This window comes from Euleptes europaea, chromosome 5 (assembly GCF_029931775.1).
Source record: "Euleptes europaea isolate rEulEur1 chromosome 5, rEulEur1.hap1, whole genome shotgun sequence".
NCBI classification, from domain to species: Eukaryota; Metazoa; Chordata; class Lepidosauria; order Squamata; family Sphaerodactylidae; genus Euleptes; species Euleptes europaea.
This window is the reverse complement of record NC_079316.1, coordinates 93,051,110-93,065,208: the sequence shown is the minus strand read 5'-3', so window position 1 is coordinate 93,065,208 and position 14,099 is coordinate 93,051,110. Positions and strand designations below refer to the sequence as shown.

The 14,099-nt window shown below is 43.0% G+C and overlaps 1 protein-coding gene across 1 annotated transcript in view; it reads right to left on the bottom strand.

Moving 5' to 3' along the window:
• DNA2 (DNA replication helicase/nuclease 2) overlaps nucleotides 1-13,857 on the bottom strand; it is a 39,896-nt gene extending 26,039 nt beyond the window's left edge. The window contains exons 1-11 of the mRNA XM_056850518.1: nucleotides 13,790-13,857; nucleotides 10,169-10,342; nucleotides 8,650-8,833; nucleotides 7,594-7,736; nucleotides 6,985-7,116; nucleotides 4,706-4,922; nucleotides 3,259-3,376; nucleotides 2,498-2,663; nucleotides 1,681-1,872; nucleotides 882-1,109; nucleotides 66-182 (exon numbers count right to left, since the gene is read on the bottom strand). Coding sequence (XP_056706496.1) covers nucleotides 66-182; nucleotides 882-1,109; nucleotides 1,681-1,872; nucleotides 2,498-2,663; nucleotides 3,259-3,376; nucleotides 4,706-4,922; nucleotides 6,985-7,116; nucleotides 7,594-7,736; nucleotides 8,650-8,833; nucleotides 10,169-10,342; nucleotides 13,790-13,857 — 1,739 coding nt within the window. The remainder of the gene's footprint in view (nucleotides 1-65; nucleotides 183-881; nucleotides 1,110-1,680; nucleotides 1,873-2,497; nucleotides 2,664-3,258; nucleotides 3,377-4,705; nucleotides 4,923-6,984; nucleotides 7,117-7,593; nucleotides 7,737-8,649; nucleotides 8,834-10,168; nucleotides 10,343-13,789) is intronic.
• Between the last annotated feature and the right edge of the window lie 242 nt (nucleotides 13,858-14,099).

Sequence of the window (14,099 nt, the reverse complement as noted above, 5' to 3'; positions counted from 1 at the left end):
ATCAAAATTAAGAACAAACCTCTAGATGTGAAACAAAATATGGAAATAAAATTAACGCAACAAACCTGACAGGAGAATTTTCCATCAATTTAGAAAGGTTTGCTAAGGGGGCATCTGCGCCAAATGCTCCCTCTTCATGGTCTAACCTAAATATAATGTCCTTGGCAAGATTTGACAAGTTTCTGGAATATATTAGAGAGGAAACAGCCAATTAGATTCCAGGATCCACATCAGCATTAAGACACAAATGCAGACACAAAGTCTCTACTTCTGACAAGCTCTTAAAAGCAGCAGTGCATGTTTTCCACATCTGTAGACAGACAGCAGAGAGATACTGCACATCCCAGCTCCTGGCTTATATAGCTGATTCATACACATTGGAAATGTGCATAAACACATTTATGTAAAAACATAAGTTTTGAAGAATCGCCCAAAGTACTAAGCTCCGAAGAGGCATGAAACAGTCCTTTCCCACCTCAGTGGAAGCCAACAAAAGTAGATCAACAAATTCAATAAGGCAGGCCAGAAAAAAACCCTAAACCGTAAAAGGTCTGAAGGTATCACCATAAACATAAAAGGTTACCTTAACACATAACTCTCCCTATCTGCTTCTTTCTTACAGTTAGCTTCCCCCTGGCCACATACACCAATTCTAAATGTAGGCTGTAAACTCCTTACATCAGGAATGTGCTTTTAACTTATTGCTACTTACTCTGCAAAGTGTGAAGCAGAATTATTATGATTATTAGTATCAGCATCAGATCTGAATATGGGAGGATTAATTTATGAGTTTTCTGTTGACTGTGAAGGATCTCTAACCTAAGGAGAACTTTTATTACACAAATTACCATGGTAAGTCCAGCTGTGAACAATTGTATTACCTATCCAATAAACAGGAGATTCTGGTTCTGTTGATCTCTTGAACGTAGCCAGTAGACAAGCCAAGTAAAGTGCTATCTTCACCACTCACAACAATCCTGTCTCCTACCATCAGGGTTGTCACAGGCATGGGATTTTTACGCTGGAACCAGTGTAGATACTGTCCGTCGGATACCTCCTGTACACCCTCAATTCTGCTCATATTTCCAATGCAATCCCCCTGTTTCTCTCTACAAACAGTTAAAACAAAACAGTCTTAAGCAACTTGTATAACATGGCTGTTATCTCTTATGACAATGATCTCCAGCATGGCAGCTGCTGGCACCACAGAACCCACCCCTTTGTTTCCTGGTCCCCACTTCCCTCTTCCCCCAAAGCAAAGAGTCACCACTGCCTTTCCACTGCCTCAGTGGAGCAGGAGCTGCTTCAGAAGAGTCCAAGAGAGGTATTGACTTTGTGTTGCAGAGACTACCTATTTGGAAAAAGGTGCCTCAATCATAGGATGGTGCTTGGTTTGGAACCTCCTGGCATTTTGTGACTGGCTCCAGCCCACAGCCATTCTGAGGTGGTGCCCGCTGCCTCTTCTCAAAAATTTAAGAGTGCCCACAGTCTGACTGAGTTTGCCCCCTCCCCCTTATGACTGTATGGCTGAATCATTTGCAAAACTACAAGATTTTTTATATGCATAGTTCTAACCTTTACTCTTGGTGAGCAAGACTCAGAAAGGATGGAAGAACTCTTATCATAAGCGAAGTTTGTAAGGGGCACTATAAAACCAAGGTCAATAATGCTTTAATGTACCTTTCTGCAGCAGTCATTATCCATATGTTTCTCCGCCCCTTCTTTTCCTCCTTGCATTGACTCTCCAAAGTTAGCATCAGGTACCAGAGGCAGAAGTACTCCAAGTGTAAGGGCTTAAGATGCTGGGTCTCCTTCTCAATAGCAGCCACCATATCAAGAGGAATTACATCACTTAACTGCTGCTCTACAGCCCTGAAATAAAACCTAGCATGAATCCTCCTGAAAAGACACCTAGAATTGCAGTTATCATAATACATTGCCGGAGGGGAAAGGTCTTTCCTGTCTACAGAAATGAAGAAATTTCATATTGCTGTGACTTGAAGAAGTCTACCCTAACTCAGCTAAACCCCTCGGAAGGCTCATTCTTCCTACTTGGTAGAAAACGTCTGCAATTAAAATTCCTTTCTATTGTTCATCCTGTATTTTGTCAAGTGGGTTAGTCACAACCATATTTAGGTCGACAGCATCTACATTCTTGCTTGGCACAGCTGATGGTTGGGAAATTAGGACAAGTATAACATAGCACAATACAAGCAGGTATTATTACACTGGACCCTGAAGACAAGATGGAACAAAACTGTTCAAACATTGGTGTGCATCCCTTTTGGCACCAAAACTGAGAATCCTACATTCCATACATGGTCTTGGACATGTATGGAAAGTATTAATTATTTTGCAAACTACAATCCTGTTTGGTACATTTATTTCTGTACAGAAACAGGGGTGTAGAGACTGGCCTTTATGTATCAGCTGTTTTCAATTGGAATGAGATAGCAACAAGCCATTTATAACCCAAAGTTCTTTTAAAGGGATTTACCTGCTATAGAGAGCACAATTCTGTTTCTGGGAACAGAAACTACATGCCTGGCTGTCGATAATCATTGGAGGCAAAGATGCAAGCTGGGTCTGCTGCTTTCCCACGTCAGATGTACATGTGGTGTGAAGCAAATAGAAGGCTAACTGGTTTCTCAGTTTAATAAGTTCTGCAGAGAAGGAAAATAAAAAAGGTCACGTCTAAATGCTTTCAAGCTTCCAGTCACAAATAAAAGTACAGAAAAAATGCTGGTTATTTAACTTGTCCAGGCACACTGATCGGTCAAAACAAATGCACCCTTCCTTATGCACATTAAGTGTCATCAGGTTGCAACCAACTTATGGCAACCCCAAGAAGGGGCTTTCAAGGCAAGTGAGAAGCAGTGGTGGTTTGCCACTGATGTCCTCTGCACAGTCTTCCTTGGTGGTCTATCATACAAGTAAAGACACTGCTTAGATACCGAGATCAGGCTATACTATGTTGCCTCCCTTTCCTAGCAGCATAAAATACATGAAAGTATTTGGGAAACTTTCCAACACACCCTAACTCTGCCTTTTGACTGGTTACATCGCTACATGCATCTTCCCAAACACAAAAATATGTATTTACTTCAAAGATAAGTATTTACTTCAGTCCAACTTATCTTGCTTAGCAACATCCACTAGGGCTCCTTAAGGAACCACAGCAACCAATGAAGGAATCTATTAACATTACTTTAAAAATATATATATAAACAGCCAAGAATTTTTTCCAAACACAATTACCTCTTCTATCCATACGATTTCCAGGTACAGGAAACATATTACCAGTTTTAAGATAAAGGAGGAGTCCAGCTTCAGGATCCGTTCTCCTTCCCTGGCATAAAAGCGAGTACAAAACTACCTGAAAAAAAGGCATTTAAAACAATTAAAGGGTACTTAAGGCTATTAAAATGGAAGCTTAAGTGCAGCAGCAAACTTAATAAAGCTATACCATTTTACTTCAGTGGACAAGAAGTAAAAGTTGGTTTTTATATGTTGACTTTCTCTGCCTTTCAAGGAAAATCAAACTGGCGTACAACCTCCTTCCCTTCCTCTCCCTACAACACCCTGAGCCTGGTCTTGGCCAGGGAGGGCAGGTTATAAATTGAACAAATAAATAAATAGGTGAGGTTGAGAGAACTCTAAGAGAACTGTGACTAACCCAAGGTCACCCAGCTGGCTTCATGTGTAGGAGTGGGGAATCAAACCTGGTTCACCAGATTAGAGTCTGTCGCTTTTAACCACTACACCACGCTGGCTCTGAAATAAGCATACAAAGACTGAACTATGAAAACTAATGCAAATGTCAGAGTTGTGGAAACAAACCCTACTCCCACTGTATAATGAGATCAAGGCACGTTGTATCAAACAAGGGACTTTCCACTGAATGGGTTTAGCCACCCATGGCAAGGAAGACTAGTCACATTCAGCGAAAACCACTTCAAACAACACTACACGCACATGACCTTAAGCCTCAGCTGTTGTTGATTTCTCATATCATGCCCTCCCTTTCCCCCCTTACCTGGACTATCATTACTGGCATAAGTGTAATCTAAAGATGGCTTCCTAAGTAGAGACCGCATGACTACCTCCTTCGAGGGGTCATGCGAGCTTGCACTGATTGCTATTCTGGTTAGGCCGGTCAGTCTTCCATGGCAAGGACCAAGTAGAAAAGGCATGAAAAGGGCCTCTCGCAAGCACCGTCAACACTATATGGTGAATCTAAGAGAGCTCATCCAACCAGCGGTAATGAGAAGAGACCAAGAGGGACTTCTAGTACAGATCCTGAAACCAACATGGCATCCAATCCATGTCACTGCAGGTGCAAGCGATTTCCTCTGTAAAATGCTTCATAAATAGGAGACGGGCAAGAATGGCTCTTTTTAACCAACCGGAACAGGTGCCATCAATACAGAAGAAACACTGCCAGGAAGGACTGCTACAGAATTGTTCAATCTGGGTCTCAGTCCAGTGTGTTCTAAAGATCAAATCAGCCATTTAGAAGCTGACCGCTCCCTAATGAGAAAGAAATTTGAGACCAGAATTCATGTCAACCTCACAGGTCAATTCTCAGTTTAATGAACGAAAAGACACTTTAATGCAACAAGCTGCACAAACGCCCTTCTGTTTGTATCTTGACATTGCCATTTAAAGCAATGTTGATTAAAGTGGGATTACTACTCCTTTGTACCTGACTTCTGTGCTCTATGGAGTTGGATTCTTTGCCACTTTTAAGCTCCAGTGGCATTATCCTGGATTCAGTTCTAGACCTGCGATGAATGGTTACACCAGCCGTAACATCAATCTTGCCCTTTAAACCAAACCTGGGACACCAAATGTTCTCTTCAACATCCAGGATTTCTGTAACTCTGACACTGCAAACACGGTCTTCTTTGTTATCTCTTGGCCTATCAGAAAACAAATATTGTATTGTATTGTATTGAATTAAGTTTATCACAGAAAACAGAACATTTCTTTTTGCTGATTTTCTCTAATTCCTTTGGCCCAGAGGAAAGTCAGAGTGCAAAACCCCCTTTAAATAGTTCACTTCAGACCAACTGCCATTATCTCCGCCCCTCCAAACTATTCATTACCATTAACAACATGAAAGAGTTATCTGTCTTCTCCAAACCCTGTTGGGTCCTTTGGCAGAAACGGAGGAAGTAAATAATTACCTGACAAAGGAGCAAAATCCATCCAGCTATTTAAATTTAGTTCTGTTTAAGGACCATGGAACCACAAGACTGAAAGGATATCTGATATGCCATCACCTTACATAGTCCTTGATATTTTATCATGAAGAAAATTATTTTTAATAATGGAAACTCAATTCTTGTTATTTGGGCCTGAAGTCAGTTTTGAATGGATGAGGACAAACAAACTGAAAACATAATCTCGACAAAACAGAAATTCTACTGGTGGTGGGAAAGTTTGACCCCAAAATTGGGATATGTTCTGTTCTGGATGGGGTTGCACTCCCCCTAAAGGAGCAGGTTTGCAGCTTGGAGGTGCTCCTGAATCTGAGCCTCCTACTGGATAAACAGGTGACAGCAGTGGCCGGGGCGCCTTTCACCAGCTCCAGTGGTGAGCCAGCTGTGGCCCTTCCTGGGTGGGAAAGATCTTGCCACTGTGGTGCATGCCCTGGTAACGTCTAGATAACATCACTGCAATGCACTCTACACAGGGCTGCCCTTGAAGACTGTCCAGAAGCTGCAGCTGATATAGATTGCTGCGGCCAGAATGTTGACTGGAATGGGTCATAGGGACTACATCACTCCAGTCTTGTTCCATTTACACTGGCTCCCAGTTTGCTTCTGGGCCCAATTTAAGCTGCTGGCATTGATCTTTAAAGGCCAATATAAGGCTAGACGGTTGGCAATTAAAGAAAGGGCTTTCTCGGCTGTGGCGCCAAAACTTTGGAACTCCCTCCCCAGGGAGATCTGTCTGTCCCCCTCTTTTGCTGTCTACCACCAGAGGGTGAAGACTCTTTGTTTCGTCTGGCACATCCCCAGTAAACTCTTATTGGCCCCTTCCCTGGTTGTGTGTATGTATTTGTGTGTGTGTGTGTGTGTGTGTGTATATATATGGAATACTTCAGTCAAATTTAAGGGTTATCGTTTTAACAACAGATTCCAGTGGTTACAGAATATGCTACAGAAGCCAACCAAAGTACAAAAATACAAAGTTTGTGATAAATGTCAGCCAATACGTGACAGCAACTGGGAGTGTTTCTTCTACAGAGGAGAGAAAACTAAGGGACTGCAGGCGCACTTACGGATGTTCTATGTTGCTCCACAGCTAGTTGCTATTCACAGCATCAGGCCAAGGGTGGGGGGGAATGAGAATACTAGTTAAGTATTAAGCCCTATGTCCCAATTTGCTTGCCCCCTCAAAAGACATGGAAAGGGCAGGGCACACATGGGGGGCATTTTAAGCCAAGCTTAGAGAATTTTAAAATGTTTTCATAATATTAATGTTAAAATACCGTCTGTGTGTGCTGTCAAATAGGGTTTTCATGACGTTTGGAGGTGATTTGCCATTGCTTGCCTCCACATGGGCTGAGTTTTAAGAGAGCTGACTGGCCCAAGGTCACCGAGCAGGCTTCATGTGGAGGAGTGGGGAATCGAACCCAGTTCTCCAGATTAGAGTCCACCACTCTTAACCACTACACCACGTTGGCTCCTTAAAATACCATAGTTGGACATAATTACCAGTAGTATGGAATCAGTTTTGAAAGGGAAACCAATTTAAAAATCCAAACACACAGAAAATGTGAATTCTTCTTTGTCACCTGCTCTTAATCACCCCAACAGTCCATGTTAAGAATGGAATCTGAAACCAGGCATGTCCTTTCCACTCCTACAGTTCTATCCAGTCCTACAGTTCTATAATTCTGATGCAATTAAAGATCTCCTGTAGGACCGGCAAGTTCAAACTTTCTAAATACCCCTTTCCTTAACCCGCTCTTACAGTTTGAGTTGCATGTTACATCGGTTAGGCTGGTGGTGCTTGTACATGAAGTCTTCTGCCCATTTAATAAACGAGGGAAAGTATTCCTCTATCTCTTGAATGATATCACTTTGTTTCATATTTAACTGGTACCTAAACCAGAGAAAGAAAGCAATGATAAATGATGTAAAAATATTTCCATACTCTGAACCAATCAGGGTAAGTTTACACAGCAGTACAAAAAAGAGAAAACAAACAGGAGAGATCTTTAAAATACGTGAATTCATACTCTGTCCCTCAAATGGAAAAATGTGTAGTTTCCTAGATGTCTACAAATGTGTAGATATTTCCAAGATATGGGGGGAAAATATATATATAATTATTCTTTACCACTATAGTGTAGCATAGACAATTATAAAGGGCAGATAAGCAAATTGCTCTGCTGAAAACATAGATATGCACTAATATACTTTGAATCAATTAGGGCAAATTAACACAATACAATTTTGTCCAAATGAGAATCCTAACCACCCACCAACCTCATGTTCACATGTGCGAACTGGCCCTGTGCTAAGCATTGGAAGAACTACACATATTCTACCTCTTCTTTTAACCTGCTGAAACACTCACATCTCTTTTAGATATTTTGGTCCATGAATAACTAAGGTTGCAATTTCTTGCAGCTTCTCCTGGGTGAAATTTGTTCCTGCTTTCTGAAAGATTTCGTGTAGGATTGTACCTATTAGCATTTGACGTGAAGTAGACTCACACCTCTGCAAGACAGACACAGTTACATGAACGATATATTCTTTAATCCCTTTTAAAGTACAGCTATATTCCTACAAAATAGTAATCTTTGTAGCAATTAACCTCAATTTCATTTCTAGATGAACGTGCAAATTATTCCCCATCAGTAAAAATCCATAAAAAAATCCATAAAAAGAAAAGTATAAAAGGTTGAAAACCTCAGCTTCCATAGCACTGAACAATTTTTTTTTAGAATGGATATGCTCCATAGGGACAGTTTCCTTTCTATCCCTCAAGGATAAGAAGGGTAGAAAAGAAAGAATCAAGGAAGCAATCTCATCACAGCAGAGCCAGAGAACATGCAAGCCAGAGCCTGTGGCAAGACTGGTCAAATCACAGTCCAGCTGTTACACGTAAACCAAGCCAAAGCCTCTCAGCCAACTTGCCAGACAGAGGCAACAAGCGGTTTTTGGCTGATCTGCTTATTGGTTATAATGCTCGAGGCAAGAGCGCACCAAGGCCTGTATTGCTGTCTGTGTCAGCAAAAGTTTATATTATGCATGATGCTCCATAAAACTAAGGACTGTATCATACAAAGACAAGCTCCATGGGCTTACAACCCCCAGTATTTACACCAATGCAAGACTAGTTTTTTTCCAGGTATGCCATCAAAAAAAGAAGAGGGGGGTCATCTTACATTTGCATATAAGTTACAGTTATGTCCAGTGAAAAAAATTGGTCTGCGTGTGTGTGTGGGGGGGTCATCTTAAATTCAGAATTGCCTTCCTTTTGAGTAAACGATACTGAAGACAAAAGTAATGCCATTTATTTACTAATAATACCTTCTGATGTTCTAGACATTTATAAACTAGTTTTAAATTGTTATACAGTTTTAAATATAAATTGCTATAGTTTTAAATTTAAACAGTTTTCACTGACCCTGAACTTTTCACTCAGTATAGCTTTTCTCATACACCGAATGCTATTTGATACAGTAGTGCCAGAAAGCAGTATGTCTGGATAGAGAATTACGTATCCTGCATCAGCATCTATTATCCAGATTCCAGAGTTACACTCTCCTTCCAAGTGAACAATATCTCCAGGCTGTACTGGAACAGATGTCCTATACACACACAAATGTACAAAAACATTAAGTGGATACTAAAATCTCTCTGTACTGTCAGTACAAACTTGCATATAGTCAACCACAACTTATGGGTAAGGAAAAACAGGCGGGCAAATCCTCCAAGGAAAACTATACTAACTTTTCCCGGGGCCACCGCAACCTATTTTCTCTCCTCCTCATTAACTACATCTATAGGAAGTCAGTGGAAACAGCAGAAAACTGGAAACCCTATTGAGATCAACTGAGTTGAAAGGGTGAAAAGTGGGTCTTGTGGATCTCTGACCAAGGAAGCAGCTCCCTAAACATTGCTTCTTAAACCTGGTTAAGTCATAAAAAGTTTCAGTCTGCATACACTCCAGACTATTTTTTTTGCTATGAATTAAGCAAAAACTCTGTGGAGCGAAACAATGGCTGGCATGTAATTGCCTGTCCTCTTCCACACTTTTCAATAGTTTACCTATTAAACCAGGGGTGTCAAACATGCGGCCCACAGAGGGCTTTTCTCCGGCCTGCGGAGCCAAGGCAGCCAGCCCCCCTTCCCCCTCCAGGCTTCCCGGGGCTGCTTGGGCCCCATGAGCCCAGAAAGCAGTCCCCCGTACCTCTTTGTCTTTCTCTCCCCTCACTTTCTCTTTCTCCCCCTCCCTCTTTGTCTCCTATCTGTTTTACTCTTTCTGTCTCTCTTTCTCTTCTCTCTCCCTTTCTCCTGTCTTTCTGGACTAGGGGAGGGCTGCAGGCTCACCAGTCAAGGCAGCCACCCCTCCCCTAGTTCAGATCTGGGCTGGTGATCTGCTGTGGGCTCACCACCCCCAGTCCAGATCGGGCTGGGCCAGTTTAAAATTAAAACAAAACAAAACAAAAAACTAAATCCAGGGACTAGAGATACAAACTTTAGAGAAGACACATGCTAAGTCAATTAATGATATCATTTTTACTTTATTTTTTTACTTAAAATACAAACCTGTTAAAGAAAATACTGTAAAAATGTTATTGTTGTAAGCTTGTTTGTGTTTTAAGTAAAAAACAATATCATTAATTGACTTTGCCTGTGTCTTTCGTAAAGTTTGTATCTCTAGTATCTGGCATTACACCCAGCCAAGTGACATTTATGTCATATCCAGCTCTAACAAATGAGTTTGAAACCCCTTTTAAAACTATTTCCACTTAATGGCTTCTATGCCTAAGATCCTCTGATCCCTTAAAATATCTTGGGGAAAATTAGGAAGTCAAAATATTTTTGGAGCACCTGTTCTACAAGCTAGCTTTTTAAACAATTAAGAACTATGTAACAAGTACATACCATCAAAGAAATGTATATGTTTACATAATAATTACCAGTCATCTCTTAGGATACACAGCTCTGTCTCTGAATCATCAAACGGAGTGGAAGCTGCAATTGTCAGCCGTTTCTCAAGTTCCCCATTTTCCTGTACTTGTAAAACAACGTATCTGTTGTTCAAACCCTTGCAGAGTACCGTATCGGAGAAGCCAACTATTCTCTTCGGAAACCTAAAAATCAGAGTTACATAGTAATACATACAGAGACCATGGGCAGTCATATTCATTCCATAACAGGAAGGCTCACAGATGTCAGTATAAGTAACTCGCACAACTTGTATGTCTGCTTTTATCTAACATACAAACCTTGCTAAAGTATTAAGTATTTAACATTTTATTTTACACAGTAATCAAGGGTCAGTGAGAAAGGAGGGCTATAAACAAGCTAAATAAATAAATCAACACACACTGGTACATTTCAGAAGGGACAGTATTAGGTGTTTTTGCAGGTCCCACCTGTATTGATGCCATTTTCCTTGCCTCAGCCCCATCCTCCCCACCAGGAGGCTTTTCTACCCTTAAACAAATAGGAAAAAAGCATAGCAACAGGAATTGCTAGATCACTGTAAAGGTCCCCTGTGCAAGCACCGGATCATTCCTGACCCATGGGGTGATGACACATCCTGACGTTTCCAAGGCAGACTTTGTTTGCGGGGTGGTTTGCCAGTGCCTTCCCCAGTCATCTTCCCTTTACCCCCCACAAGCTGGGTACTCATTTCACTGACCTCGGAAGAATGGAAGGCTGAGTCAACCTTGAGGCGGCTACCTGAAACCGACTTCCGTCGGGATCGAACTCAGGTTGTGAGCAGAGCTTTTGACTGCAGTACTGCAGCTTAACACTCTGCGCCACTGTAGCATCCTATTAATCCATTGCCACAATCTAGTTCTCACACTTCATTAAGTATCTAGCCTTTTTCATTATGGAATTATACAGGAAAAGAACAAGCTCTGCAATAAAAAGGGCTAGAGACGTACTTTTAAAAAATGAACGCTGGGAACTAGTAGATCATGGAAGTAGATCGTTGTAACACTTCAGTGATCTAACAATTCCCAATTTTCTTTAAAAAGTAAAGCTATGGGGGAGGTGAAATGCTGGCTGTGAGGGGCTAAGGCAAGGAAAGTGTAGAAAATCTGCTGTGTGGATGCTACTTCAGCACTGAGAATGCCTCTAAATCCACAACCACAAGAAACCATTATTAGTCATTACTTTTACAAGCACTGATCAGCAGAGTAAATGGATGGGACAAGACATAGTTGCCTTGTAACAACACAGAGCAGGGGGAGGCATTTATACAAGGGAACTGGTAGCTGAAAGGGAATCGTCATTCTTCCCAGCCAATCAACACACCCCATCAGCCACGTTGAGCTCCTTTTTTACCTACAGCACAGAGAACAGAAGCAAGACAGATTGGGGAAGCAGACCTGGAAGGTATCTGCAAGGAAAGGAAAACTTTAAGCAAACCCTTCTTCACACCCACCAATCCTCTTTTGTAGCTGCCTCCCACCCCAACATTACCTTGACAAGCAGTTTGAAGAAAACATTCCTGCCAAGGAAAACAGGTAATTCCACCACAAAGCAGGAAAGGAGGGGTTTTACATGCCTGTCTTTCACCATTTCTGGTTCCTCATCATAACTAGTCATGCATTTCTGCACTGAATAAGGAACTGGGAACCAACTCCAGCTTTGTTAAGACAAGCGGTGCATGTGGGGGGGGGGGCGCTAATTATGCAGTGACTCCTGGAGGCTGCAATGTGTGTGTAAAGTGCCTTCAAGTTGCAGCCGACTTATGGTGACCCCTTTTGGGGTTTTCATGGCAAGAGACTAACAGGTGGTTTGCCAGTGCCTTCCTCTGCACAGCAACTCTGGTATTCCTTGGTGGTCTCCCATCCAAATACTAAACAGGGCCGACCCTGCTTAGCTTCTGAGATCTGACGAGATCAGGCTAGCCTGGGCCATCCAGGTCAGGGCGGAGGCTGCAATGCCCACCACAGTCATTTCTGGAAGAGACATGATCCAGGAACTGGTTTGGTTTTGCCTCCACTACTACGCTGTCCCCAGCCCAGGGCAGCCAGAATGGCGGTGAGCACATGCCGATCCCCAGAGACGTAAATTCTAGACTAGAACTGATCCGGTGTTAATCCTACCTACCCCTTGCCACAGACACCACCTCATTGCACTTTCCTGCAGCGAAGCAAACAGCTTAGCCATTTTTGCATGGTAATTAGCAGCGCGTTCCAGGCTGAATTGCCCCGCAGATTTTGTTTTGAATTTTGCACGATGAACCTTCATTCCGGAAGTGACTGCGAAGCCGGCGCATATCTGCTTCGCATTACAAAAGAGCCCACTTAAAGCGACCTTTGGTGTTTGCCGCAAAGATTCCCCCCTCAAGGGACAATGCAAAACAACAGAGGCGCATTAGCTATGCATATGCTAATACCTATGCAAGCAGGAACAAAGGAGCAGGCGAGTGGGGGGAGTGGAACTTCTTTTGCGTCGGGACTGTGAAAAGGCATTTTTAAAAAGAGCTTTGAGCGAACATCAAAACTGACCATGCAAAAATGGCTTTTGCCACTCACAAGAATACTGCACTTGGCTGCAGATATATGTATATATAGATATTCGTGAAACACTACCCTTTCGGTACAAGATCCCCCCCTCCCAACGGCGTGCTCAATCAATTAATAAAAGGAATTCCGTAAATGAAAACGTCCCCGCCCCAATCCCGCAGGAAAATTTAACATGTCCATTCAGAGAACCTGACTGCTTTACTAGGTCGATACCTGCACACATATACTAACCAGTATTACAAGAACCTATTATACCAGATGTTTGAATAATTGAGAATAGAATTTACAACATATACACATGCCTGGTTGGGTTTGAACTGTTTGTATTTGTATTCATTAATGTATTTCTGTGAAATGTGTGCAGGTTTACAAAGGGTTTTAATTAACCACTGATGAAAACCCCATAGGCCGAAACGCGTTTGGTATGTGGTTATAGTTATCAAACCTCAGGAAATGCCATTGTGCTATTTTAATGCTTCTAAATAATTTGAACTTTCACATAGCGCTTCTAATAAAATATACTTTCCGTATTTATACATAGACTTTTATATATTTTCCTTTCACCCAACCTTGGGCACCCACCATCCAGAGAACCCTCCAAGATCTCTGCAATGTGGAAGTTCGCCCTCTATTTGAGGTTATTTCTTTCGCCGGGGGTGGGGGTGGGGGGAAAGCCTGACTACAGAAAAAAGGGAAACTACGATTTAAGTCCTGACCTGGATGGCCCAGGCTGGCCTGATCTCGTCAGATCTCGGAAGCTAAGCAGGGTTAGCCCTGGTTAGTATTTAGATGGGGGACCACCAAGGAATACCAGGGTTGCTGTGCAGAGGAAGGCACTGGCAAACCACCTCTGTTGGTCTCTTGCCATGAAAACCCCAAAAAGGGGTCGCCGTAAGTCAGCTGCGACTTGACGGCGCTTTACACACACAGGACATAAGTCAGGGGGCACCTCCGAACAAGGGGGGGGGGCATAGTGTGAGCGGGAAAGCCAGGCCGGCCCCGGGAGTCGTTCAAACCGCGCGCTCTTGCGGCTGCGCCCTAAGCGAGCACCTCTCCCGGGGAGTCGCGTCCTCGAAGAAGCTCCTGTCCATCAGCTCTTCCAGCATCGCGTCGTCCATCGGGGCCTCCTTCTCCTGCGAGCCCCCTCGCCGCGCCGAGGACGCCCGCAGCCCATCGCGGAGCTAGAAAGCGCCTCACGCCGGGAGCTAAGCCCCGCCCCGCGGGGAGGGAGTAAAGCGCAGGCGCGGCGACCCCCGCCAGCCTATGAGAAGGCGCCGCTGAGGCCGCCCCGCCCCGTTTTGCGCGCGCGGGAGAAGGCGGTTGGTGGCCAACGGCTGTGGGGAAGTTTCCCCCTCCCCCG